The 27,133-nt window shown below is 37.1% G+C and overlaps 3 protein-coding genes across 3 annotated transcripts; 1 reads left to right on the forward strand and 2 right to left on the reverse strand.

Annotated features, from left to right (window-relative positions):
- The first annotated feature begins 11,478 nt into the window (after positions 1-11,478).
- On the forward strand, positions 11,479-12,396 carry LOC129924834 (FMRFamide receptor-like). The gene has a single exon (XM_056022126.1). The coding sequence runs from the start codon at positions 11,479-11,481 to the stop codon at positions 12,394-12,396; it is 918 nt and encodes a 305-aa protein (XP_055878101.1).
- A 913-nt stretch (positions 12,397-13,309) lies between these two features.
- Positions 13,310-19,371, reverse strand: LOC106079229 (uncharacterized). The gene is made up of 2 exons (XM_056018730.1): positions 19,214-19,371; positions 13,310-14,227 (listed from the first exon to the last, which is right to left on the reverse strand). The coding sequence occupies exons 1-2, from the start codon at positions 19,272-19,274 to the stop codon at positions 13,323-13,325; spliced, it is 966 nt and encodes a 321-aa protein (XP_055874705.1). The 5' UTR covers positions 19,275-19,371; the 3' UTR covers positions 13,310-13,322.
- A 1,028-nt stretch (positions 19,372-20,399) lies between these two features.
- On the reverse strand, positions 20,400-24,889 carry LOC129924835 (aspartic and glutamic acid-rich protein-like). The gene is made up of 3 exons (XM_056022127.1): positions 24,641-24,889; positions 20,883-21,215; positions 20,400-20,435 (listed from the first exon to the last, which is right to left on the reverse strand). Exons 1-3 carry the CDS (start codon positions 24,887-24,889, stop codon positions 20,400-20,402), a joined length of 618 nt encoding a protein of 205 aa, XP_055878102.1.
- Positions 24,890-27,133: the final 2,244 nt, after the last annotated feature.

A 27,133-nucleotide genomic window follows, 5' to 3' on the forward strand; every position in this document is an offset into this window, starting at 1 on the left:
TACTGTGTGCTACTGTGTGCTACCGTGTGCTACCGTGTTACTTTGATGATAATTTGTGCTACTGTGTGATACTCTGTGATACTGTGTTACTTTGATGATAATGTGTGCTAATGTGTGCTACTGTGTGCTACCGTGTGCTACCGTGTTACTTTGATGATAATGTGTGATACTGTGTGATACTGTGGTACTTTGGTGGTACTGTGTGATACTGTGTGCTACCGTGTGCTACTGTGTTACTTTGATGATAATTTGTGCTACTGTGTGATACTCTGTGATACTGTGTTACTTTGATGATAATGTGTGCTAATGTGTGCTACTGTGTGCTACCGTGTGCTACCGTGTTACTTTGATGATAATGTGTGATACTGTGTGATACTGTGTTACTTTGGTGACACCGTGTGCTACTGTGTGCTACCGTGTGCTACTGTGTTACTTTGATGATAATGTGTGCTACTGTGTGATACTGTGTGATACTGTGTGCTACCGTGTGCTACTGTGTTACTTTGATGATAATTTGTGCTACTGTGTGATACTCTGTGATACTGTGTTACTTTGATGATAATGTGTGCTAATGTGTGCTACTGTGTGCTACTGTGTGCTACCGTGTGCTACCGTGTTACTTTGATGATAATGTGTGATACTGTGTGATACTGTGGTACTTTGGTGGTACAGTGTGATACTGTGTGATACTGTGGTACTTTGGTGGTACTGTGTGCTACTGTGTGCTTCTGTGTGCTACTGCGTGCTACTTTCTACTATTGTGTGATACTATGGTTTTTTGGTGATTCTGTATTTGATGGCCAGTAAATAGATATTTACGATATGTAAGAACTGTCGACACGAAGGAACAGGGTTAGATACTATAATGGTCCAATACAAGGCTCGTAAAGACCTTCCGTCAGGGATCAGTACCAGGTAAAATAAGAAGAGACAGCAAAAGCGATGGGGATACAACATAAACAAATGGACGGGCCTGCCATTGAAAGAGGTTCTCTCCAACGCAAATGAATAGCGATAAACAGATCTTGCGTTGTGCCCCAACGGTCCAACAGTCTAAGTGATAGGTGAAGACTGAGTCACTCGACAATTGATTATTATTTTCATTAATATAACTTTCGAAGAGATTATTTCCCTTTATTTGACCTATATAAATCACATACAAATTGTACTGAAGGATCGAAACTTTCTCACATTTTTTATTTTCCCTTTTTTTTTTCATACTTAATATTTCACTTTCTTCCAATTATTGTCTTTTCTTCTTCCTATCTCTCTATTTGTATGTTTCTCTCTCTTTATCACTATTCAGTATCTTTTTCTTGAGGTACCTTACTCTCTGATTCTTTTCTCAATGTATCTCTCTTCTCTTCTCTCTCTTCTCGCTCGTTGTCTCTCCATTTACTGTTTCTTTCTTTCTAGTCGACTGAAAAGTTTGTATACAATAAACTGAAATAATCCACAGTTTAAGTCAAGGATCGCCCTGTCACTACGAGGCCATGACCTATTGTTGTGATTGTTGTGAACTTGTAGCCTATGACTTTGACATGTATACATTACATATGCAATACTTCAAGAACACCAGGGATGCGTTAGGAATAAGAAATATTTAATAAAGAAATAAGAATAAATTATAACTGTAGATAACGCCAACAAAAGCTGAATTCCTAAATATACATTAACTATCAGAACTGCCTTATAATGGCTCCTACTACGCTATCACAAAACTCCGGTCCCCGGTCAACAATAACAAAACTTCAAGCGCTGTCACTCTGTCCCAACCAATGGACCAATGAAATAATAGTAAAATTAATAAATAAACATAGAATTCTTTCAGTCTTACAACCAAGGTTCTATGACGTACCGTTTACAATATTATATACAAAACATAATCACCACACCTATTGTCGATAATAAGATGTGATTGACGTTTGACAGAGTGTGAAGTGGGTCCGGCACAGAAGAATCCAGGACGTGTCCAGGACGAAACGAAGAGGCCAGAAGAGGACAGCAGTACAGAGGTGATACGTCAGTAGGCCTACGGTTGTCCACAGTGAAGTGTACAGTAAATATTACGTGTTGCCAATTGTACAATATGATACAACTCTGATACAATATGATACAACTCTAATACAATATGATACAACTCTGATACAATATGATACAACTCTGATACAATATGATACAACTCTGATACAATATGATACAACTCTGATACAGTATGATACAACTCTGATACAGTATGATACAACTCTGATACAATATGATACAACTCTAATACAATATGATACAACTCTGATACAATATGATACAACTCTAATACAATATGATACAACTCTGATACAATATGATACAACTCTGATACAATATGATACAACTCTGATACAATATGATACAACTCTGATACAGTATGATACAACTCTGATACAATATGATACAACTCTAATACAATATGATACAACTCTGATACAATATGATACAACTCTAATACAATATGATACAACTCTGATACAATATGATACAACTCTGATACAATATGATACAACTCTGATACAATATGATACAACTCTGATACAATATGATACAACTCTGATACAATATTATACAACTCTGATACAATATGATACAACTCTGATACAATATGATACAACTCTGATACAGTATGATACAACTCTGATACAATATGATACAACTCTAATACAATATGATACAACTCTGATACAATATGATACAACTCTAATACAATATGATACAACTCTGATACAATATAATACAACTCTAATACAATATGATACAACTCTGATACAATATGATACAACTCTGATACAATATGATACAATATGATACAACTCTGATACAATATGATACAACTCTGATACAATATGATACAACTCTGATACAATATGATACAACTCTGATACAGTATGATACAACTCTGATACAGTATGATACAACTCTAATACAATATGATACAACTCTGATACAACTCTAATACAATATGATACAACTCTGATACAATATGATACAACTCTAATACAATATGATACAACTCTGATACAATATGATACAACTCTGATACAATATGATACAACTCTGATACAATATGATACAACTCTGATACAATATGATACAATTCTGATACAATATGATACAACTCTGATACAATATGATACAACTCTGATACAATATGATACAACTCTGATACAATATGATACAGCTCTGATACAATATGATACAACTCTGATACAATATGATACAACTCTGATACAATATGATACAACTCTGATACAATATGATACAACTCTAATACAATATGATACAACTCTGATACAATATGATACAACTCTGATACAATATGATGCAACTCTGATACAATATGATACAACTCTGATACAATATGATACAACTCTGATACACTATGATACAACTCTGATACAATATGATACAACTCTGATACAATATGATACAACTCTGATACAATATGATACAACTCTGATACACTATGATACAACTCTGATACAATATGATGCAACTCTGATACAATATGATACAACTCTGATACACTATGATACAACTCTGATACACTATGATACAACTCTGATACAATATGATACAACTCTGCTACAATACGATGCAACTCTGATACAATATGATAATGCTTGTCTTCGAGCCTGAAGATTAACGAGGTGATGTAAAAATGGGTCGCATGTTCCTACAGAGTGGGAGATAAATTATTCACTAATCCAAACCTCCTGCAGGACAATGGGGGATAGCAGCAGGTAGGGTATGAACCCAAAACCATCGAGACAAACCAGCGTGTATATCCCATGACCAGGCAGCCATCCACAAGATACATTATCTTTGTGCTTCACCTCCTGGTCTCCTTACCTGTCACACATCCACTATTTCTTTCATCCATCACTCTTTTGACTCTAAGGTTTAACTAAATGCATACTCTTCACTTTCAATGTATAAAAACAGACGCAATAAACATTTGAATCACAGACCTATATATATATACAATGTTATGTACGTAACTCTTTTTCAAGCTGTAATTGAAGTCGCCCCGAATCTAGGGAAATCGATCTTTTTTTTTTGTATTAGAAAAGTAATAATCTTTAGTTTTCAAAGTTTAGAAATAATGCACTACCATTAAGAGGCTTTTTAATAGAATGGGCTGTTAATTACAAAAGTAGTTGTTTGTGAAAATAAAGCCATATCTTCTTCGTTTCCGTTGAGATAATGTTGAGATAAAGTCCTAGATCGAAATAATTTAAGTTTGCTGATTTTAGATCTTCTTAGGTATAGTTAAAATAAGTTGATAACCAAGATATTTCTAGATTATGTGTCTTAAAATTGCAAAATAATAATTTTGACACGGGAGTGCTCTTATTTTCGATGTTCCATTACTAGATCTAGATCTAAACATTAAATTGTATATTACATAAGTTAGGTTTGAAATAAAAACAACTTTACTTCTTATTGATCTAAATACTTTACAAAACAACGCCTTGTTTCAGCTTTTTTTGAAGCTTTTTACATTTTTTTGTAGTTCTAAAAGATCTCCATGTCCAGTCCAGATATAATGTTGTAATAACTTAAGAGATGCAACTCAACGACGCTTTCTCTCTATTTGGTTTTCAACTTTATATCAACTCAGTCTGTCTGTCTGTCTGTCTGTCGTGTGTACTCGTTATTTCTTCCACACCCAATCTCGGATCAAGCTGAAATTCGGCTCAATTTTGTCTTTTACCTGACAACACAAAAAAAAATTAGAAAAAATAAATAATTAGTTTATTAATAATAGATAATAAATTATTTTGTTTGGTATCTAAAACAAGAGAAAGAAATAGTACTTGTCTGAAGTGGAGATATAAGCTGTGTTAGTCCCCTTTACAGATTGTCGTCTGAAGTTTATTACAAATTTAATTACATTACTGATCCAAACTAATTAATACACTTAAGATAAGCCTTGTATCTTTTCTTTTATTTATTACTTTTTATTTTTTTCTTCTCTTCTTCCTTTCTCTCCATTTGTCTGTTTCTTTCTCTTTATCTATTCTGCATCTCTTTCTTGTGGTCTCTTTATTTCTCATTTTCTATTAATTTCTTCTTTTCTCGCGTTCCCTCTCCAGTCCTTTTCTTTTTCTTTCTTCCAAGTCAACACGCTGAAAGGTCTGTACAAAATAAACTAAAACAATCCTCAGTCAAAGTCTTGGACCGACTTATTACTTCAAAGTAGATCACGTAACCGTGACGTTTGACAGAGTGTGAAGTCTGTCCGGGACAGTAGAATCCAGGACGTGACCAGGACGAGACTGAAAAGCCAGTAGAGTTTGGTAAAATTAGTACAGAGTATAAAATACGGCAGTACTGTTATCTACACTCAGTGTTGCGTGTTGCCAACTGCACAGTATTGGGTGTTAATTTATTTCACATTATAGAAATACATTATTCGGTGCTTGAGTTGTAAAGTTCTTGAGCTTGCAGTGTCGTGTTAGCTAACTAAATACACTCTCTTTCACTCTTTTTTGAGCTAACTAAATACACTCTCTTTCACTCTTTTTTGAGCTAACTAAATACACTCTCTTTCACTCTTTTTTGAGCTAACTAAATACACTCTCTTTCACTCTTTTTTGAGCTAACTAAATACACTCTCTTTCACTCTTTGAGCTAACTAAATACACTCTCTTTCATTCTTAGAGCTAACTAAATACACTCTCTTTCACTCTTAGAGCTAGCTAAATACACTCTCTTTCACTCTTAGAGCTAACTAAATACACTCTCTTTCATTCTTAGAGCTAACTAAATACACTCTCTTTCATTCTTAGAGCTAACTAAATACTCTCTCTTTCACTCTTACAGCTAACTAAATACACTCTCTTCTCACTCAATGTATAAAAACTAACTCAATAAATAGTTGAATCTCAAACATTTTAGGAACGCATTTTAAAAATTCCAAATTTGAAAGCATGTGTTGCCTCTTCACTAATGGACCTCATTCACCAAACGTAAACAAACAACATTGAGCCACGTGATACTCTATCTCTTCTATACAAATAACGATCAAATTTTAATCAACATTGGTTATCACGTGACAGTTTTTTTTAACCGTTTTTTTTTAATAAATATTATCACGTGACCTTTCGTGTCGGTGACAGTAGGCCCTGTTTCAAGAATATCTTGGTGGACTCCCCTCCCCCAAATAAGACGAATGTATAGTGGGACTGAAGAATTGAGTAATCTGAATGTGTATTAACCAAAAGACATTCCAAATACTTTCAGCCTTATGTAGAGCTTGCTTCTCATTTTTCAACATTTACAATGCAACGCTGACGTCGCTTCCAATTTAGTACTTGACAATAAGCAACTCATATTTCCCTCTAAATCAGCGGTTCTCAACCTTTAAGGCTCGGCGACCCCTTTTTACAACCCCCCACTCTGCCGCGACCCCCCCCCCCCCAGCACATACATACAGCAACAGAAGAATAGACAATAACAATCCATTTTTTTTCGATGGTCTTATGCGACCCCTGGTAAATCGTCAATCGACCCCCAACGGTCGCGAGCCACAGGTTGAGAACCCCTGCTCTAAGTGCTGCAGCTTCCAGGCGTTCTTTTTTCCTTTGAGAGACACATAGTTATTTGTATTTAACACCTTTAGTACATCAAAATATCTGAATCATGACTTGATGACCACCTTGTTGGACAAAAGTATTTGAGTGTAGTATATACTTTGCTGTTCCTATTGGATTCAAGACGCGCCTATCTTGAGATGCTATGAGCCAAAAACACCAAGTCTTAGAAATCTGCCACGTCTTGAACACAGCTGACGGCACCAGTTAAGACCAATTTTAAGTGGTGGTTAGCACAGAGAACATCATGTACAATCGGCTTCTTTTGATGAAGCAATACTCGAAGACCATTGTGGCCGTACTGTCCACTTTTATTAGAGGTACCATCATAGCCTTAGCCTCGAAGTTTAAGTAAGGACAAATGGGGATTAGTCATTACTTGGAACATTTATTCAGCCAATGGACCTCATTCACCAATCGTAAACAAACAACATTTAGTCACGTGATCTTATTGATAAAACAACGGGAAAAAAACTGTCACGTGACAACCATCATGAATTAAACATGAGATCGTAAATTATATAGAAGAGATAGAGCACCACGTGACTAAATGCTGTTTGTTTACGATTGGTGAATGAGGTCCATTATGTCCATGTAGTGCGGAATCTTGGAGTTTTCTTCAACTCAACACTATCTTTCGACCCACACACAAGTCAGCTCTGCAAGGGTTTTTATCTGCAGCTGCGCAGATTAGGCCAGATCCGACCATATTTAACAACGGAGTCAACAAAAAACGCTAGCTGTGGCATTCATACTCTCCCGCCTTGACTACTGTAACGCCGTGCTAGCAGGTATACGTGATGACAAAATCGCCAAGCTGCAACGTATTCAGAACAACGCCGCACGAATAGTCCTTAGAAAAACAAGACGAGATTCTGCTACTACGCTCTTGCGCACGCTCCATTGGGTTCCCGTGAAAGCGAGAATCGATTACAAGGTCGCCACACTTTGTCATCAGTGTATATATAACAATGAGATGCCCATGTACCTTGGCGAAATGTCCTACAGAGAGCCCTGCGCTCAATGGACTCAACGCTTTTAGTTGTGCCACGTTTCTCCCTCAAAAACTACGGTCTGCGGGCTTTTTCTGTGCACAGACCAAAAATATGGAACTCACTCCCCATTGATCTCAGACAATATGCTACACCACTTTTAAGAAGAACATTAATTAAGAATTATGTGTTTAAAACTTTTTTAGATTAGTTTGTCATTTTAGCTGTCATGTTTGTGTTTGTAATGTTATTACAGCGCCTTGAGCCTACATTTTGTTTGTTAAAAGCGCTTTATAAATAAAATTATTATTATTAATTCTGCAGACGTCTGGCTCTAACAAAAACGAAAACCTAGAAATGGCTCTCACGTGACTCTCTAATTGCTGTTGTTTTTTTAGGTATTCCGTCATCGGAGATCTCAAAACATTTTTTTAAATATGCTAATTTGATCAACTTTATATGCTTTGAGTGCTCTCAGGAAATTGTGCGGATTGGACCTTGGTATGTTTACCGGAACTGCATTGCCCAACAGGTCTGTTATCTCGTTTTGAACCTGAGGGGCTTTGTTTTCCTGTCAAATTTCAATATTCATAACAATTTAAAATAAAACCTGGTTAGACATTTTTGTATAAATATAATGGTGATAAATTTCTTTAAGAACTATGAACCAAATACTAAGCATTGGTCAGAGAAAGACAATATTCCATGATTAATTTTGATATCTTTATATCTTCTACATCTTTGTTATAAACCCGTACAATGGCTGTGTACTACCATTGTAACAGAACAAACATTTCAATTTTAACCGTATATATATGTAACTTGCTCTGGTGTATAGTGTCCTAAATATTTCATGTTATTTTAAAAATTATTTTTATATATTTCCTCTCCTTCTTTTTATTATGTTGTAATGATGACATGAACATTGTGTTTACATAATACAAGGACAACGAAACAATGTGATGAAGATTTCTGAGGACGCTGTCGTACTACACGAGTATTTTAATGTATTTTAAAGTTTCTATTTCTGTGTCGCGGATAAGATTCACATCTTTTGTGAGAGTTATATTACCTACGTCTACCCTGCCGTAATGAAGAAAAAGCGTCAGACCTCACATTTTAAATACAGAAAAAAAAAGAAACAAATTGAGCTTCGAGAAAATTGAATAATTAGCAGCTGTTTCGAAATTTTAATTCCTGAACATCAGGACTTTAATAAATCATCCGTAAGTTCTCACGTGGGCCCCATCAAGTCAAGAGTCATGGGCCCAAGTGCAATGAACCCCTTTGCGTTATTGTGGTTACTCCACAGGCTGTGGGCCCCTAATGGTCGTGGGCCCCTTCGCGTCATGGATGCTACCTCACTGGTTGGTGAATGAGGTCCATTGTCATAGAAGGTCTCGTTTTCTCTGAAATAATGCTCTGCTAGTATAATCTCATGACGATTTCATTTGGATTATAATCCACAGTTAGGGGGGGGGGGTGGAGTTCAGGGTGGATAAAAACAAGGGAGAGCAGAGCGCGCTAATGATTTGATCCAGATTTTAATTAGCGAATTGCTTTGCTCCGTTTTAGCAAGCTGATCGATACGTCAATTAAATCAAGGTTATTATTTTTTAACACCAAGAAAATCGAAAAAAAAAAGTAACATTATTTAAATGTGATTATATCATTGCTACACACTGTAATTATTCTGGTAAATGAGTAATGACATAATATTTCTTTAAAATCGGAAACACAATTTGTCCTTACTTAATTGATTTTGTCTTTATCTTAGCAAGGAAAAAAAAGGCATGGTCTATATCTAGGTATTAAGTAGACTTTTAAGAGGACAATGAAGCATATTAGAGTCATGGTGAAGTTGTCGGCTTTTTTCTTTTGTAAGTGAGAGAAAAGAAGTCTGTCTGTTTGTTTGTCTGTCTGTCTATATAACTATATAACATAGGAGGTGCTGTGGATGAGTGGTAATGCACTTGGCATTTGAAGACTGGGATTTTAAATTTCGGGATTTTAGGGCGTCTCTGAGTCCACCCAGCTCTAATGGGTACCTGACATTAGCAGGGGAAAAGTGAAGGCGGTTGGTCGTTGTGCTGGCCACATCACATCCTCGTTAACAGAAACAAAAGTCCTTTACATCATCTAAACATAGATCGCAAGGTCTGAAAGGGAAACTTTACTTTCTTTTTATGAGATTCATGAAAACTTGTGAATGGAATAGTTGAAAGTAGGAACACATCAGACGTGGTCAATGCTTACATTACATCTAGTTTAATGAGTTAAACCATTTAGGATAATGTTTTCCTCTTGTGATCGAACTACTCCAGTTGGGATGAAATGACTCTATTTAGGATAAAGTAACTCAATCAGAAATAAGTCATCACCACTTTGAATAATTTGACTCCAGTTGAGATAAATTCACTTCATCTGGCATAAAATAAGCTCCATTTTAGGACCAACTCATCTTATTTTAATACACAAAGAAGGCGTTTTTTTTACAAAACAACCGGCAAGTGGATCTGTCACACCACTGCAAGTTTAGTGTTGCTGTCAAAGAATTACAATTTACACAATTGCAGTTTCAGGTGTCTTTTCTAACATCCATCTCCATTTGAATAATATAATATCCAGAGCCGTCGCGAGGGTCTTCAGTAAGGTCTTGTCTTTGTCTTCAATAAGGTCTTGTCTTTGTCTTCAACAAGGTCTTGTCTTTGTCTTCAACAAGGTCTTGTCTTTGTCTTCATCAAGGTCTTGTCTTTGTCTACAATAAGGTTTTGTCTTTGTCTTCATCAAGGTCTTGTCTTTGTCTACAATAAGGTCTTGTCTTTGTCTTCATCAAGGTCTTGTCTTTGTCTTCATCAAGGTCTTGTCTTTGTCTTCATCAAGGTCTTGTCTTTGTCTACAATAAGGTCTTGTCTTTGTCTTCATCAAGGTCTTGTCTTTGTCTTCAATAAGGTCTTGTCTTTGTCTTCAATAGGGTCTTTTCTTTGGGTCTTGTCTAGCATCTAAGCAAAGCTAAGTTAATCTATAAAAAAAAGCAACTTTAAACTTCTCAAATAACTTAGTTATTGGTACACTACGAATGACTGCGCCATTTTTTTTTTTCTCATAACTCAAAATTTATGAAAGTTAGATTTAAAAACAATGGCAATTTTTTTTTATTAATTAACCTCTTCAAAACATAATGCCTTACATTCGGAAATTCCAAAAGCTATAGACCTTTCAAAAATACGATAACTCTATCAAAACGGAAATCGGATCTAGATCTAGTTCTCGTTCCAGCCAAACAGTGAACCCTTTTATTATACTAAACAAAATTATAACGATCTAGCTAGAGTTTCCTCAATATAGCCAGCGAGCTATTTATTCCTTTCTCACCGATATGCAACAATAGTTAAATTTATAGGAATATTGTTAGAGCCGATTTTGAGATCAGCGTTCCAGGTTCTTGGTTCCATGAAGTTCTGACTTGAATAGAGTTAACGTCAAAATATCTTTTAACCCTTAAAGTGCTGAACTGTTTTACTATGAGTGCATACACAATTCTGATGTTTAGAGCCTAAACTACCACACGCGTTTTAAGGGTCAAGAATGTTTTCCTTCTATTCATTTTAATCTATTATATAATTATATGAATTAATGTGAACTTTCACTCTTATGAATTTGCATATTTATTTATAAATATATCTAATTATTAAGTTAATTTTTCCTTCATCTTGTAATCCGTTTTATCAGCACGACATATTTCCACGTCTCACGACTGCTGAAAAAAAATGCAGTATCTTAGCAACGATAAACAAATGGCAGACTCATTTCCTTTAACATTGTTCTTTATAATCAACAACACTTGCCTATGTTCGATGATCGGACTTTTGGGACTAGTCGCCAACGTCATCAACTTGATAGTCTTCTACCGTCATGGTTTGAACAGTTCGATCAACATCAGTCTCTTTGTTATGGCCATCTCAGACGTGTTCACCATCATCTTTGTTCTAGGGGCAAACCTATGTCTTAATCCCTACATTGACCAGTGGTCAGTTCCGGTTATGTTCGCTGAGGTCTACTACATCACAGGGGGATGGCCATCGGGCGTGTCGTGTCGTATCACGCTGTACATAACTGTCTACATCACAGCAGAGAGATGCTTGTGTATCTTGTTCCCGTTAAAAGTGAAGACTATGGTAACTCCGATACGATCCAAGTTTATAATCGCGTTAATAGTTGTACTTAACACATTGACTCTGGTTCCGGAGTATTCGTCCATTTACATGGCCTGGCGATACGACAGCACCAGAAATGAGTCAGTACTTGGTGTAGCCTTCAGAAGTAACAGGCTCCAGACACAAGGTGTGACATTTCTATTGCACGTCTGCCTCGTGGTCACTGGACTCTTCTGCGTCACAACATTGACCTCCATCCTGGTCAGCAATCTTCGACGTCAAACAAAATGGCGTATGAAAAGCAGCAGCGACGCCAAGCAGCAAGCAGCGTACTCATCACGTGACCGAAAGTCTCAACTGATGGTCATTGTTGTGGCTACGTCAGTGGTCATCTGCTACACACCGATAACTTGCGTCTCACTGGTCAGTGTGTTCGAACAACAGTTTTCTATCGGAGGACAATATTCCAGCATATTCGTTAACACCTGGGGCACGATCTTTATCTTTGGAATGACCAACTCCAGTTCTAACATCTTGATTTATTATAAAATGAATTCTAAGTTTAAAAGTACACTGAAGGAACTGTTTTTCAGGACTAGACCTAGGTTTTCTCTTTGAGGTTAGTGTTGACTAGTCCTATCACCAAACACTTGACTTGTACATAAAACATGTTTTAAGCTTGCGTTCTGTTTTTCTACAAGTTGGTGTCCGAAGTAAAAGAGTCTAAAAGTCGATCTAAAAAATGGTCGACGTAACAGAGGTGCCCCACGGAAACGCTTTAAAGACCAGCTTAGGCGCCAGCTTGCCTTAGCTGACATAGAAGAGAGCACCTGGTTGCATGCGGCCTCAGATCGAGACAACTGGAGGTCACTCCCAAAGGCCGCGTGATACACATTGAGACCAAAATAAAATCCACTGCCGAAGACAAACGCAGACGGCAAAAATAAAATCTTAATCGACCACCGTAGGACAATGCTGGCAAAATATGTAGGTAACAGCTGGGGATGCGTAGCCACGGGAAATACTGCATTCTCATTAATCTTAGGGCTGGAAGACAAGCCTCTTTGTAGCTGCATATGTAGCTGTAAATGTGCCATTCTTTCCTTTATATAAGCTTTGTTGTTCTTTTATATTTTAGTTACGTTTTTTATTATATAAGGATATTAGTTTGTCTACAATATTGGTACACATGGTTTCTACACTTTATTATATGTTTCTATTTTTTTTTTTCAATGTTACTGAATTTTAATGGTTGAAATTAATGAAATCAGATCTTCAAAATCGAAAAGTTAATAAATATAAGATTACTATATTTTACTATGGTGAAAATCACAAAATTCTTTATACGTACAAATGAATGACAGTCAAAGTAGAAATAAATCTCTCCTATCAATTTTTAACCTTTTTTTTTTTATTACTTTTAGTAACAGCGGGGAACAACATAATGATTAAATATTGTGGATTTCCTTTTTTTTTTTAATTAATTTTTTAAAATAAATGATAAAGATATCAAAACAGCTTAAACTACAAATAAAAGTTATGATTTATTCAGCATAGATATCTGGGATCTCGCAGACGAATGACCAATCGTATGTCATCAAGGGGACGCAATCACTCATCAGGTAGTTCCCGTCTCTCCAGATACATTGGTTATTAGCTCCCCTTCCTGCGTCAGGCTGACCGATGGTCCAGTTAAAGTATTTCACTGGTCTGTCCGTGTATGGGAAAACCCATTGACCCTCTTGAGCCTCGTCTGACCCGCCCAGAAGCATTTCGTAGAATCTCGGGTTCTTGGTCTTCAGGAAGCTCCTGACGAACTCAAACTCTTCCGCGTCGTCTATCTCCGCCAGGTAGCCTCCATACATGTGGCACCTGAAGTGGGCATCGTTTGGTGTGAAGAAGTAGGTACGGCTGTTCAGGTAGTATCTGTGTCCTCTAAAGGAATCGGAAATTATAAACTGCGTCCTTAAAGACGCCGAGACGTTAATCTTCTCCTGCAAGTACGTTGTAAAATCTCCCCAAATCTTTTGGAGTGTCTCAACTTTCTGGACAAGGTTGACCATTTCGTCTACGATTGTAGTGACATCTGGGGTCACCGCTGTCACGATATTATCCCTAGTTGCCTCTTGTAATTGCCCGACGACGTTGACTCCGTTGGCTTTGCATTGATACCTTCCGGCTCTTTCCTCTGGTCGGTTCGTCCAGACAATTCTAATGTAGGAGTCCCCGTTCTTGTCGTAAGCTCCGACTACAGTTGCTTCCCTGCTGGGGATAGAGGAGCGTACCTGACCATCATTGGAGTTGAGTTGGGCCAGCAAGGTCTGGTTGAGGCTCAACTGTAGAGATATGAGAGAGCTGATGGTAGCATCTGGCCTGAAAGAACAAATTACATCTAGGGTTCTGGTTAGACCAGTCCCGATTGTTGAAGGGTTAGTAGTCAGCTGAAGAGCTGTAGAACCAAAACAAACAATAATTTTGAGGTTTAGATATTATGTTAATATGTTCAGATAGATAGATAGATAGATAGATAGATAGATAGATAGATAGATAGATAGATAAAAGATCGTTATGAAAAAATATAATATATTTATATAATATTCCACAAAATGAATATTTCACAAATGAAGCAAATATATGTTTTTTTCTCCTAACAAGTACAGAGATATTTAGAATAACACTGGCATAATAATAATAATCTAAACCTTACAGAGCAGAATGTTGTAGACAGAAGATCTGTAATAATGAAAAAATGTTATTTGACCCCTGCAGAAATTGACGTGATAAGAAGGGAAGTAGGTCATGAGCTTCATATACAAGAGCTCATCTCAGATATAAACGACACGCCCACACAGCCGACCAACGAAGACATTAGTAGAACTCCCAACCAACAAGAGAATGACCCAACATCGGCAATAAGCAATGAGCTACACTCAAAATTTTCTAATCTTATAGACCGATATAAAAACACCAATCTTAACTCTAGGCCTCGTATCCCCAAGCTAAACGTCAAGAAAGAGACAAACACATATATTAATGAAATAAATAAAGTCTTAGCCAACCATTTTGAAACACCAAGAAACTTGTTTGAGACACACCTCGCTATATACTGCGCCGCTGTGGCTGTCACGGAGCTCTCTGGACAAAAGACCTTCGAGCTAGGCCCAATTAATCAAAGACCAAAACAACATGTGCCAGCATGGAAAAGGCGCCTTGAAGACAATATAAATCAACTGAGGAGCCAAATGGATACAATTGGACAATATCTGGGAAACAATCATTCCGCGAAAATACTTAATAAAATAAAGACAATACTAAGAACAACTGGAATCAAATTGACGGACTGTGATAGCCACGCACGACTCTTATGTTTGAAAGATACTCTGAGACAGAAAGCTAAACTAAAGGGAGCTAGGTTAAAGCGCTACAACGAAACCACCAAAAGAAAGGAGCATAACGCTTTATTTCAGCACACGAGAAAACAGTTCTTTCGTAAACTAGCTGATAATGGTGCTGACAAAATTCAAACCATTGATAGCACTAAACACGGCTCCTTTACCGACTACTGGGCGGCGCTTTGGTCCGACCCGCTACATTACAATGTGCAGGCTGACTGGATCGAGGAAATCCAAACTAAAAACAACCTAATACCAGAAATGTCTGATGAGGATTTCACAGCTGAGGAAGTCTCCGCAGCTATTTCAAAAACCCACAACTGGACTGCTCCTGGACCGGACAATATACACAACTTTTGGCTGAAAAAACTTACAGCCGTACATGCACCACTAACATCAAGTTTTAACGAGCTAATATCAGAACCGTCTTCAATGCTGTTAGAACTCACTGAAGGGAGAACATCTCTCCTCCCCAAAAAAGGGGATCCGAACCAACCATCAAACTATCGCCCTATCACTTGTCTGTCAGTGGTGTATAAACTATTAACTTCACTTTTAAAAAGTAAAATGTATAAATTTTGTTCTGCCCATAAGCTACTAGCAGATGAACAACAAGGTTGCATTGAAGAGTCGATGGGCTGTAAAGTACAGCTAACTATAGATGGTATTATATTGCATCAAGCTAATAGAAGAAAGAGAAATTTACACATGTGTTACATCGACTACAAAAAAGCTTTCGATTCAGTTCCGCATGATTGGCTATTAAAAACCCTGGACATCCATAGAATCAACCCAAGAATAAAACAACTATTGAAAGTCTGTATGAATAATTGGAAGATAAACCTGCACCTAAATCGTGATAAACTAGGTTCTGTGCACATAAGAAGAGGTATATACCAGGGTGACTCACTATCTCCACTCTGGTTCTGCCTAGCGATTAATCCTCTATCTACATTACTCCAAGACTCTACAAACGGTTTTAGGGTTGACACTAAAAGTACAAAATGTGTGTCCCACTTATTATACATGGATGATCTAAAGCTATACGCAGAAACCGAGCAAAAATTACACACCTTAATCAAAACGGTAAAATGCTTTAGTGACGATATCTGTATGTCTTTTGGCCTGGATAAGTGTGGCATCATAAGCATTAAAAAGGGCAAGGCAACGAACACCAACATTGAATTTGAAGGCATCGAGGAATTGAACTCCGCCTCTATTTATAAATATCTTGGAATAAACCAGAATGCCAAGATAAACCATAAGAAATTAAAAGAGGACTTTCTTGGCAAATATAGGCAAAGAGTTAATAAAATCCTCAACACCAAACTGTCTGGCAGTAATCTCATCACTGCAATAAACAGCTGGGCCGTCCCTGTGCTCCTTTACACGTTCGGTGTGATCAAATGGACTGACACCGACCTACATGACATTGACAGACTCACTAGAAAATTACTAACCAAGTTTCGATGCCTACACCCCAAGTCCTCCACCATAAGGTTATACCTGCCAAGGAAAGATGGGGGTCGTGGATTGCAGAACATCTTCAAATTGTGTAAGATGCAAGTTTTAAAAATACGATCAAAACTGCTCGCCTCCAGCAACAAATTAGTTTCCTTCCTACGGAAATACGACTCCGATGCAACCCCCCTGAACCTACACAATGCTGATGTCAATATAGGTTTGGACGACGTAGGGCATGAGATTCGCCAATGGGAAGAAAAAACACTCCACGGAAAATTTCCGGCTTCATTACATGGGGACAACATCGACAAGGCTGCTTCCTTAACATGGCTCAAAGCAGGTCATCTCTACCCTGAAACAGAAGGCTTTGTTACAGCAATACAGGACAGAGTAATCAGGACAAAAAATAACGAGAAGCATATCCTGAAACTCAATGTTGTCGACAAATGCCGAAAATGTGGAAATGTGGGCGAGTCGATTGAACACATTATGGCAGGATGTCCAGCCCTATCAGAATCAGCCTACCTAGGTCGCCATAACCAAGTTGCAAAGTTAATACACCAACACTTGGCTTTGACGTACAAATTGATCGGTAAGGACACTCCCCCTTATTATAAATACTCCCCGCAAGAGGTTCTTGAGTCTACTGATTATCTGCTGTACTGGGATAGGCCTATTCTGACCGACAAAACGGTAGATTTCAATCGCCCGGATCTGCTGTTCATCGATAAAAAAGAAAAAACCGCTACCATTATCGATATCGCTGTACCACTGTCTCATAATTTAAGAAAAACTGAGATAGAAAAACAAAGAAAATATGGGAACCTAGGCTTGGAGATTAAGCGTCTATGGAAATTGTCCAAAATAACAATATACCCCATTGTTATATCAACCGAGGGGATAATAACAACTGACCTCACAGACACCTTCAAGGCCCTTAACATTCCTAGGAACATCTTCGTTGCCTGTCAGAGGGCGGTACTGCTGCAGACCTGCCACATCACCAGAAAATTCCTCAGTGGAAACTGTTAAAGGGACTACGATGAATTTTGTTTCTCTTTAGCGAAACTCGACCCTGGCAGCGCCAGAGAATGACTACTCGTTCATTTCTAACATAATAATAATAATAATAATAATAATAATAATAATAATAACAATAATAATAATAATAATAGTAATCCAATTAGTTTCCTTTCTACGCAAATATGACTCCGAAGCAACCCCTCTGAACCTACACAATGCCGATGTCAATGTCGGTTCGGACGACGTAGGGCATGAGATTCGCCAATGGGAAGAAAAAACACTCCTCGGAAAATTTCCGGCTTCATTACATGGGGACAACATCGACAAGGCTGCTTCCTTAACATGGCTCAAAGCAGGTCATCTCTACCCTGAAACAGAAGGCCTTGTTACAGCAATACAGGACAGAGTAATCAGGACAAAAAATTACGAGAAGCATATCCTGAAACTCAATGTTGTCGACAAATGCCGAAAATGTGGAAATGTGGGCGAGTCGATTGAACACATTATGGCAGGATGTCCAGCCCTATCAGAATCAGCCTACCTAGGTCGCCATAACCAAGTTGCAAAGTTAATACACCAACACCTGGCTTTAACGTACAATTTGATCGGTAAGGGCACTCCTACTTATTATAAATACTCTCCACAAGAGGTTCTCGAGTCTACTGAACATCTGCTGTACTGGGATAGACCTATTCTGACCGACAAAACGGTAGATTTCAATCGCCCGGATCTGCTGTTCATCGATAAAAAAGAAAAAAACCGCTACCATTATCGATATCGCCGTACCACTGTCTCATAATTTAAGAAAAACTGAGATAGAAAAACAAAGAAAATATGAGAACCTTGGCTTGGAGATTAAGCGTCTATGGAAATTGTCCAAAATAACAACATACCCCATTGTTATATCAACCGAGGGGATAATAACAATTGACCTCACAGACACCTTCAAGGCCCTTAACATTCGTAGGGACATCTTCGTTGCCTGTCAGAGGGCGGTACTGCTGCAGACCTGCCACATCACCAGAAAATTCCTCAGTGGAAACTGTTAAAGGGACTACGATGAATTTTGTTTCTCTTTATCGAAACTCGACCCTGGCAGCGCCAGAGAATGACTACTCGTTCATTTCTAACATAATAATAATAATAATAATAATAATAAATCTCACAATTTAAGAAAAACTGAGATAGAAAAACAACGAAAATATGGGAACCTAGGTTTGGAGATTAAGCGTTTATGGAAATTATCCAAAACAGCAATATACCCCTTTGTTATTTTAACCGAGGGGATAATAACAACTGACCTCACAGATACCTTAAAGGCCCTTGGCATTCCTAGGAACATTCTCGTTGCCTGTCAGAGGGCGGTACTTCTCCAGACCTGCCACATCACCAGAAAATTCCTCGGTTGAAACTGATAAAGGGGCTACAATGAATTTTGTTTCCCTTTAGCGAAACTTGACCCCGGCAGTGCCAGAGAATGAATGCTCCTTCTATTCTAACGAAACATTAACAAGACGTAGCTATGAGCTATAGTCACTGATCTATGAATCTGTTACCTGCAAAACAGCCGTGCAGCAAGACAATGGCTGATAGAGCCCCCACACTTAGACTCCACATGACTCTTGTTGACTTGGATTTGACTTCTAACCACCAAGTGTCCTCAGTCTAGCCTGTAACCTAAACTGAATGACCGGACCACTTATCATTATAAATCTCATTATCTAAGACTCTATGACGAAGGCACTCAGGGGCGCTGCCACTCATTGCACAGCTGACACCCGAGTACAAAATGACAAAATGTTCTGCAGTGTGTGTATGAGTACTTGTATTAGCAGATGTATTCTGATGTTACCAAAACTATAGCAGACGTATTTATAAAAGGGCTTGAACGAATAAGAATGAATAAAAGCAGTTGAATGGACCTCATTTACCAATCGTAAACAAACATTTAGCCACGTGATTCTATCTATCTTCTACACAAATTATGTAATCCATAGTAACTGTCACGTGATACGTAATTTTCATTGTTTTTTTCAATATTTTGACGTGGCTAAATGTGTTTATTTACGATTGGTGAATGAGCTCCATTGCAAGACTGAGACTGCGAGACAATGTGCCTTGAATGTGGTTTTGTAAAGTAAAGTTCTCCATTCAGACATAGTGATCTATGAGGCAGGTAACCTTTTTATGTGTCCCACGGTTAACGAGGGTGTTATGTGGCCAGCACAACGACCAACCGCCTTAACTTTTCCTCAACTAATGTCAGGTACCCATTAGAGCTAGGTGGACTCAGATTCCAAAAGTAAAATTCTTAGTCTTCACCAGGATTCTAACCCGGGACCTCCGGTTTGGAAGCCAAGCACTTTGCCACTCAGCCAATGGGCCTCCTAGTTTTGTATTAAGCTGTTTGAAATCTTGTTATTTTATTGTGTTACTACATACATCCACATGTAAGTTGATAGCTGTATTTATTGTCGATAAACGAGAAGTTCTATTTCTTGACAATGAAATTTTAAAATAGTTGTTGCAAGCTTTAGTTAGGACTTAGGTATTAATGGAATGGAATACCCCTACAAAGGTTTGACCAGCTGTCTGAAGCTATAACCAATCAATGAATATACCAGCTGTCTGGAGCTATAACCAATCAATGAATATACCAGCTCTCTGGAGCTATAACCAATAAATGGATATACCAGCCCTCTGGAGCTATAACCAATCAATGGATATACAAGCTCTCTGGAGCTATAACCAATCAATGGATATACCAGCTGTCTGGAGCTATAACACATCAATGGATATACCAGCTAGTTGGAGCTATAACCCAACAAAGGAAGAAACTATCTGCTTGGCGCTACAACCCAACAATGGATGGACCTTAAAGTATACACCAGAGTCCCTAGGCCTAAACTTGATGTACAAACCTGGGCCCCACTAACTTAAGAATGACAGCCACGCCTTTACTTTTTAAACAATGGATTCTATAATTTAATTAACTTAGACTCGTTCCTTAGTGTCAACATGTGAAAATTGCATCGATTACTCTCTTAACAACTCTGTAGGCTTAGTAGTCAGGTTTCAGCTAATTCAATAAAAGGTTCTAATTGTATAATTTGTAACCGTCGTTTAGTCTGACAGATTTAACACGAACCCCCCTCGCACTCCTCAGCCAGATGGGGATGGGGGGGGGGGGGATGGAGAGAGACAAAGTAACTTGGATGTACTAACGGAGCTCTCCTGGGCATCATCCTGGGCATCCTCCTGGGCATCCTCCTGGGCAACATCTTGGGCATCCTCCTGGGCATCCTCCTGGGCATCCTCCTGGGCATCATCCTGGGCATCCTCATGGGCATCCTCCTGGGCATCATCCTGAGCATCATCCTGAGCATCATCCTGGGCATCATCCTGGACATCATCCTGGGCATCATCCTGAGCATCATCCTGGGCATCATCTTGGGCATCCTCCTGGGCATCCTCCTGGGCATCATCCTGGGCATCCTCCTGGGCATCATCCTGGGCATCATCCTGGGCATCCTCATGGGCATCCTCCTGGGCATCATCCTGGGCATCATCCTGGGCATCCTTCTGTTTCTCTCTTTCTGTTTCTCCCTTTCTGTTTCTCCCTTTCTGTTTCTCCCTTTCTGTTTCTCCCTTTCTGTTTCTCCCTTTCTGTTTCTGTCTTTCTTTTTCTCTCTTTCTGTTTCACCCTTTCTGTTTCTCTCTTTCTGTTTCTCCCTTTCTGTATCTCTCTTTCTGTTTCTCCCTTTTTGTTTCTCCCTTTCTGTTTCTCCCTTTCTGTTTCCCCCTTTCTGTTTCCCCCTTTCTGTTTCTCCCTTTCTGTTTCTCCCTTTCTATATCTCCCTTTCTGTTTCTCCCTTTCTATATCTCCCTTTCTGTTTCTCCCTTTCTGTATCTCTATTTCTGTTTCTCCCTTTTTGTTTCTCCCTTTCTGTTTATCCCTTTCTGTTTCTCCCTTTCTGTTTCCCCCTTTCTGTTTCTCCCTTTCTGTTTCTCTCTTTCTTTTTCTCTCTTTCTGTTTCTCTCTTTCTGTTTCTCCCTTTCTATATCCCCCTTTCTGTTTCTCCCTTTCTGTTTCTCCCTTTCTGTTTCTCTCTTTCTTTTTCTCTCTTTCTGTTTCTCTCTTTCTGTTTCTCCCTTTCTGTTTCGCCCTTTCTGTTTCTCCCTTTCTGTTTCTCCCTTTCTGTTTCTCTCTTTCTGTTTCTCCCTTTCTGTTTCTCACTTTCTGTTTCTCTCTTTCTGTTTCTCCCTTTCTGTTTCTCTCTTTCTGTTTCTCTCTTTCTGTTTCTCCCTTTCTGTTTCTCTCTTTCTGTTTCTCTCTTTCTGTTTCTCTCTTTCTGTTTCTCCCTTTCTGTTTCGCCCTTTCTGTTTCTCACTTTCTGTTTCGCCCTTTCTGTTTCGCCCTTTCTGTTTCTCACTTTCTGTTTCGCCCTTTCTGTTTCTCACTTTCTGTTTCTCCCTTTCTGTTTCGCCCTTTCTGTTTCTCACTTTCTGTTTCGCCCTTTCTGTTTCTCCCTTTCTGTTTCTCTCTTTCTGTTTAATCCCTTTCTGATTATTTCTCTCTGTCTATCTCTTTTTCATCACTTTCTGTCTCTCTCTCTCTTTCTGTTTCTCCCTTTCTGTTTCTCTCTTTATGATTAGGTTTTTTCGCTTTCAGAAAAAAAAAAAATTAGCCGTTGCATCAGAACTTTGAATGGTCTAAAATATTGTGATGTCGGATTTTCAATATCTTTTCTAGTTTACGAGATCTAAACGGGACGGACAGACAGACATTTCGCACAAATATTTATTCTACGTGTCTCTCTCCTACATCCATTTCGTCTTTCGTCATTCTAGCAGGATCTCTTTCAAATTAACTACAGGATAAGCTCATTGATTTGTAAGCCAAGTTTAATTAGTCAACTCACTGCTGACTCATGGCCTGTTTTTTTTTTAAGCGTTGGTACTCCTATCTTAGTTTTAATAATTTGTTCAATATATGTTGGCTTCTTTCAGTGGACCTAGTACGTATAACATTTGTTGTTTAAAATAATTATCTGTTAATAAAATATTACTATTTATAACAATTTGGCTATTTATAACAATTTATAACAATTTGGCTATTTATAACAATTTGGCTATTTATAACAATTTGTAACAATTTGGCTATTTATAACAATTTGGCTATTTATAACAATTTGTAACAATTTGGCTATTTATAACAATTTGTAACAATTTGGCTATTTATAACAATTTGGCTATTTATAACAATTTGGCTATTTATAACAATTTGGCTATTTATAACAATTTGGCTATTTATAACAATTTGGCTACTTATAACAATTTGGCTACTTATAACAATTTGGCTACTTATAACAATTTGGCTACTTATAACAATTTGGCTACTTATAACAATTTGGCTACTTATAACAATTTGGCTAATTATAACAATTTGGCTACTTATAAAAAAATAAGAAAAGTTCATTTCTACCCTCCCCCCCCCTCTCCTTTGTCAGATCTTGCAATCTAAGGGGCAAGTGATGTGAAGGTCATGTGTACCTTTAGCTGTCGGTTAACGAGAAGGTCATGTGTACCTTTAGCTGTCGGTTAACGAGAAGGTCATGTTGCCAGCACAATGTGCCAATAGAATTGAGTGGGCGCAGGGGCGTCCTAAAAAAATCCCAGAATTAAAAAAAAAATCCTAGCCTTCACCAAAATTCGAACCGAGACCCCTTTATAATAATATTTTGATGTTTATAAAATATTGCTATATCTATATACTTTTTGCTAATCGTAGCATTTCGCTATTTATAACGTTTCGTTAGTTATAATGTTTCGCTAGTTATAACTTTTCTCTATTCATACCTTTTTCTATTCATAAAATTTCACTATTAATAACATTTTACTATTCATAACATTTCGTTATTCATAACATTTGGATAGTCATATCATTTGGATAGTCATAACATTTCGCTATTCATAACATTTTACTATTCATAACATTTTACTATTCATAACATTTGGCTAGTCATAACATTTCGCTATTCATAACATTTGGCTATTCATAACATTTTTCTATTCATAACATTTTACTATTCATAACATTTTACTATTCATAACATTTCGCTAGTCATAACATTTGGCTATTCATAACATTTGGCTATTCATAACATTTTGCTATTCATAACATTTCGCTACTCATAACATTTTGCTTTTCTTTCCGTATGTGATCGAACAACAAACGACGTAACATTTTAGCAAATAGCAACACCTGGTCATTTGTATTGAATTACTGATTTTTTTTTGTTTTCTTAAAATATTTAAGAAATTATTTTTTAATCCTTCAGTCTTTAAATATATAGGTCTAGCAGCTTAGAGCGAATTGGACATTTTTCCAACGCAGTATTTGACACTGACCTATATATAAAGTAAATATCAAACTCTCTCCAGGCTTCAATGTTTCCCTAAGTGTGCTCAATCTACTGCTGAGAAAATGGAGAAGTGATGTTATAAACACAACTGCTCCAACGGCATAGTCATTGTAGATGAATTTTAGATCACAACAACGCATTAGCTTCGTAGTGCCCAACATTGAATCTCTAATAAATGTCATTTAATTTTAATGTTTCTAAAGCAATTGGACGCGAGAGAAAGATGCTTGGCTTACGGACCGAGGAGTCTCGGGTTGGAATCTGCATTTTGAATTTTCATGATTTGTAGGCCACCCTTTAGAGTATTTAACATTAGTTGGGGTAGGTTAGGGAGGAGGGTTGTTGTGCTTGGTCACATGACACACTCTTTAGTGAAATTTTACATCATCTGCCTTATAGATCGCAAGGTCTGAAAAGGGCTTTGTTTAATGAGAATAAGTTTATTTGGCCCAGAGAAGCTTCTCTTAGAAACAGTAGGGATACTTGAAGTCTCTATATCAGAAAGCTTTGAGTGGCAATCCAACCACTGTCTTGCGACTTCTAGTGTTCCAGAGTCACAGGAGTGGATTCCATTGGGGCTTTGGGGCTGCCAACTATGGTATCTTTCTCATCTATGGTATCTTTCTCATCTATGGTATCTTTCTCATCTATGGTATCTTTCTCAAATATGGTATCTTTCTCATCTATGGTATCTTTCTCATCTATGGTATCTTTCTCATCTATGGTATCTTTCTCATCTATGGCATCTTTCTCATCTATGGTATCTTTCTCATCTATGTTATCTTTCTCATCTATGGTATCTCTCATCTATGGTATGTATCTTATCTATGGTATTTATCACAGCTATGGTATCTCTCATCTATGGTATGTATCTTATCTATGGTATCTATCCAAATGCTATGTCTATTGAGTCGGTGGTAAGAGCTTGCAAATCTTTACGATCACACCAAGGAGTTTACATGCAACACGTGATCCCCTTTAATGTAGGGTACAGAGTTGTCCTCCGAAAGTGTAACGTTGTACTACCGAGTAGCTTGTCTCCCTTTTTGTCTTTCTAGATAGGGGAAACCACTGAGTATCAAAGTTCAGGATAACTTATGATGATATTATAGGGGTTATGTCGCCTGCTCTCTATCTATCTATCTATCTATCTATCTATCTATCTATCTATCTATCTATCTATCTATTTATCTATCTATCTATCTATCTATCTATCTATCTATTGATCTCTCTATCTATCTATCTATCTATCTCAATATAAATATTATGAATGAAGTGTTTATATAGGCCTATTTGTTAAAAGCAATGTATCTCAGGAATTAAATGAAGAGATGAGTTTGGAAAAAAATATGAATAAATGGTTACGGCTTTTTTTTTTAAATTTAGAGATAAATGAAAAAGATTTTAGACTTTTAGACCATTTCTTTTTCGGTCAAAAGAAGACCAGCATCAGAACTACAACATTATTGTACTAACAGCATAACATGTACAACATTCCATTAACGGCAATAAAATAACAACATTCAAATAACGACATTAGAATTACTTTTAACAAAAAGACATTACAATCTTGACATTACTACACTTTATATATATATATATATATATATATATATATATATATATATATATATACTATATTACTACAACAAAATTTAAAAAAACGACATTACAAATAAAAACTTCTCTCTAAATGTAGATAAATAAAATCTAAAATGAAATGTAAAATATTGATTTATAGGCTGCACATATGACGTCAACTACAAAATATGCCATATGTAAAAAAAAAAAGAAAAGAAAAAGCATTATTCCTTCAAGTTAGAAGTACTGTAATGGACCTATTGGAAGCAAACTGTGGCAATTATGTAAATGTTAACTTGTCTATTATTTTAAACAAGCTGCCAAAACTAAAAAATAAAATGATACATAACTTTAACTTGATTATTGTTTCCGAATACAGGAATCTTGTTTGGGCTAGCTGGCTCAAATGTCTACATAATAATAAGGTGTTTGATCCTAATCACTTGGAATTAATATTTTGAAAAATAATGGACTTTAGGGTAGAGAATTATCTAGTTTGATTTTCATATACCTGTACAATGCTCATGTAGTTTTTCAGAAATAGGGTGTTGGGGGTCAGGGATATCTGATATTGGAGTAGAGTATACTTGTATCATTTTTCTGTCTTTAGGGGGTTCATTGGTTAGGTAGTATGTCTTTGATATTAAATAATATTTCTATTACTGTTAATATATTTTTAGGTTAATCACTTTTCAGTTGTTTATGATTTAATACTTGTGAATTATGAGAACTTACAAATAAAAACATTTCAAAAAAAAAAAAAAAAAGCCCACAAAAGAGGCAAGATGGCCCAAAAAAGAGGCACATAAAGCCCAAAAAAGAGGCAAAGAAAAGAGGCCCAAGGCCCAAGGATTCCTATGATGATAAAGCTAAAACTGAATAGTGCAAATTCTGAGGTTTCCTTTAAAAAAAAAAAAAAAAAAAAGCATTAGGAGACTTATAAAAAAAGAAAAGAAAAATATAACAAAAATAATTGAATCGGTCATAAACATTTTTAGTACAGCACTTCTAGTCTCTTCTGGTCCATGCTCCTTTTTGTCCTCACCAAACTAATTAATGCGCGTAGACCTTTTTTTCTACAACAGGCCCATCCCCACCACTGTGACGTTTCTTTTGGTTGAACATTGTAAACAATAGACCTACTAGCCAAAACATACAAGGTACATTATTATAGAAAAGGTGGGACGGATTTATACTGGATTTTATGAATTAAATGTTTATTTTTTGGCTTGTGAGATTTATTTTGTTTATTTGGCGTATGAATACACGAACCGCCTTAAAGTCTGCTTGTTCAAATGGTGTTTTGCGATAGCCTCTAAAATGACCTTTGACCACTGGTTATAATCTGTTTGTCTTGAATAGCGTCTGGTTAGTCTCTATCTCTTTTTAATTGCCGTTTTTTTGTTTTCGCGCATATACCCCCGCGTACGCGCATAACCCGCACAAATTACAAAATAATTAAAAACAAAA

The sequence above is a fragment of the Biomphalaria glabrata genome, chromosome 2 (genome assembly GCF_947242115.1).
Source record: "Biomphalaria glabrata chromosome 2, xgBioGlab47.1, whole genome shotgun sequence".
Classification (NCBI taxonomy): Eukaryota; Metazoa; Mollusca; class Gastropoda; family Planorbidae; genus Biomphalaria; species Biomphalaria glabrata.

What these genes read in the sequence shown, in the direction of transcription:
- LOC129924834 (XM_056022126.1), top strand. Translation starts at nt 11,479, where the DNA reads ATGATCGGACTTTTGGGACTAGTCGCCAACGTCATCAACTTGATAGTC.
- LOC106079229 (XM_056018730.1), bottom strand. Translation starts at nt 19,274, where the DNA reads ATGTGGAGTCTAAGTGTGGGGGCTCTATCAGCCATTGTCTTGCTGCAC. An exon ending in GCTGCACGGCTGTTTTGCAG is followed by an intron (nt 14,228 to 19,213) that starts GTAACAGATTCA and finishes TTGGTTCTACAG; the next exon opens with CTCTTCAGCTGACTACTAAC.
- LOC129924835 (XM_056022127.1), bottom strand. Translation starts at nt 24,889, where the DNA reads ATGAGAGATACCATAGATGAGAAAGATAACATAGATGAGAAAGATACC. An exon ending in CCCCAATGGAATCCACTCCT is followed by an intron (nt 21,216 to 24,640) that starts GTGACTCTGGAA and finishes GATGATGCCCAG; the next exon opens with GATGATGCCCAGGAGGATGC. An exon ending in ATGATGCCCAGGAGAGCTCC is followed by an intron (nt 20,436 to 20,882) that starts GTTAGTACATCC and finishes GATGTGTTATAG; the next exon opens with CTCCAGACAGCTGGTATATC.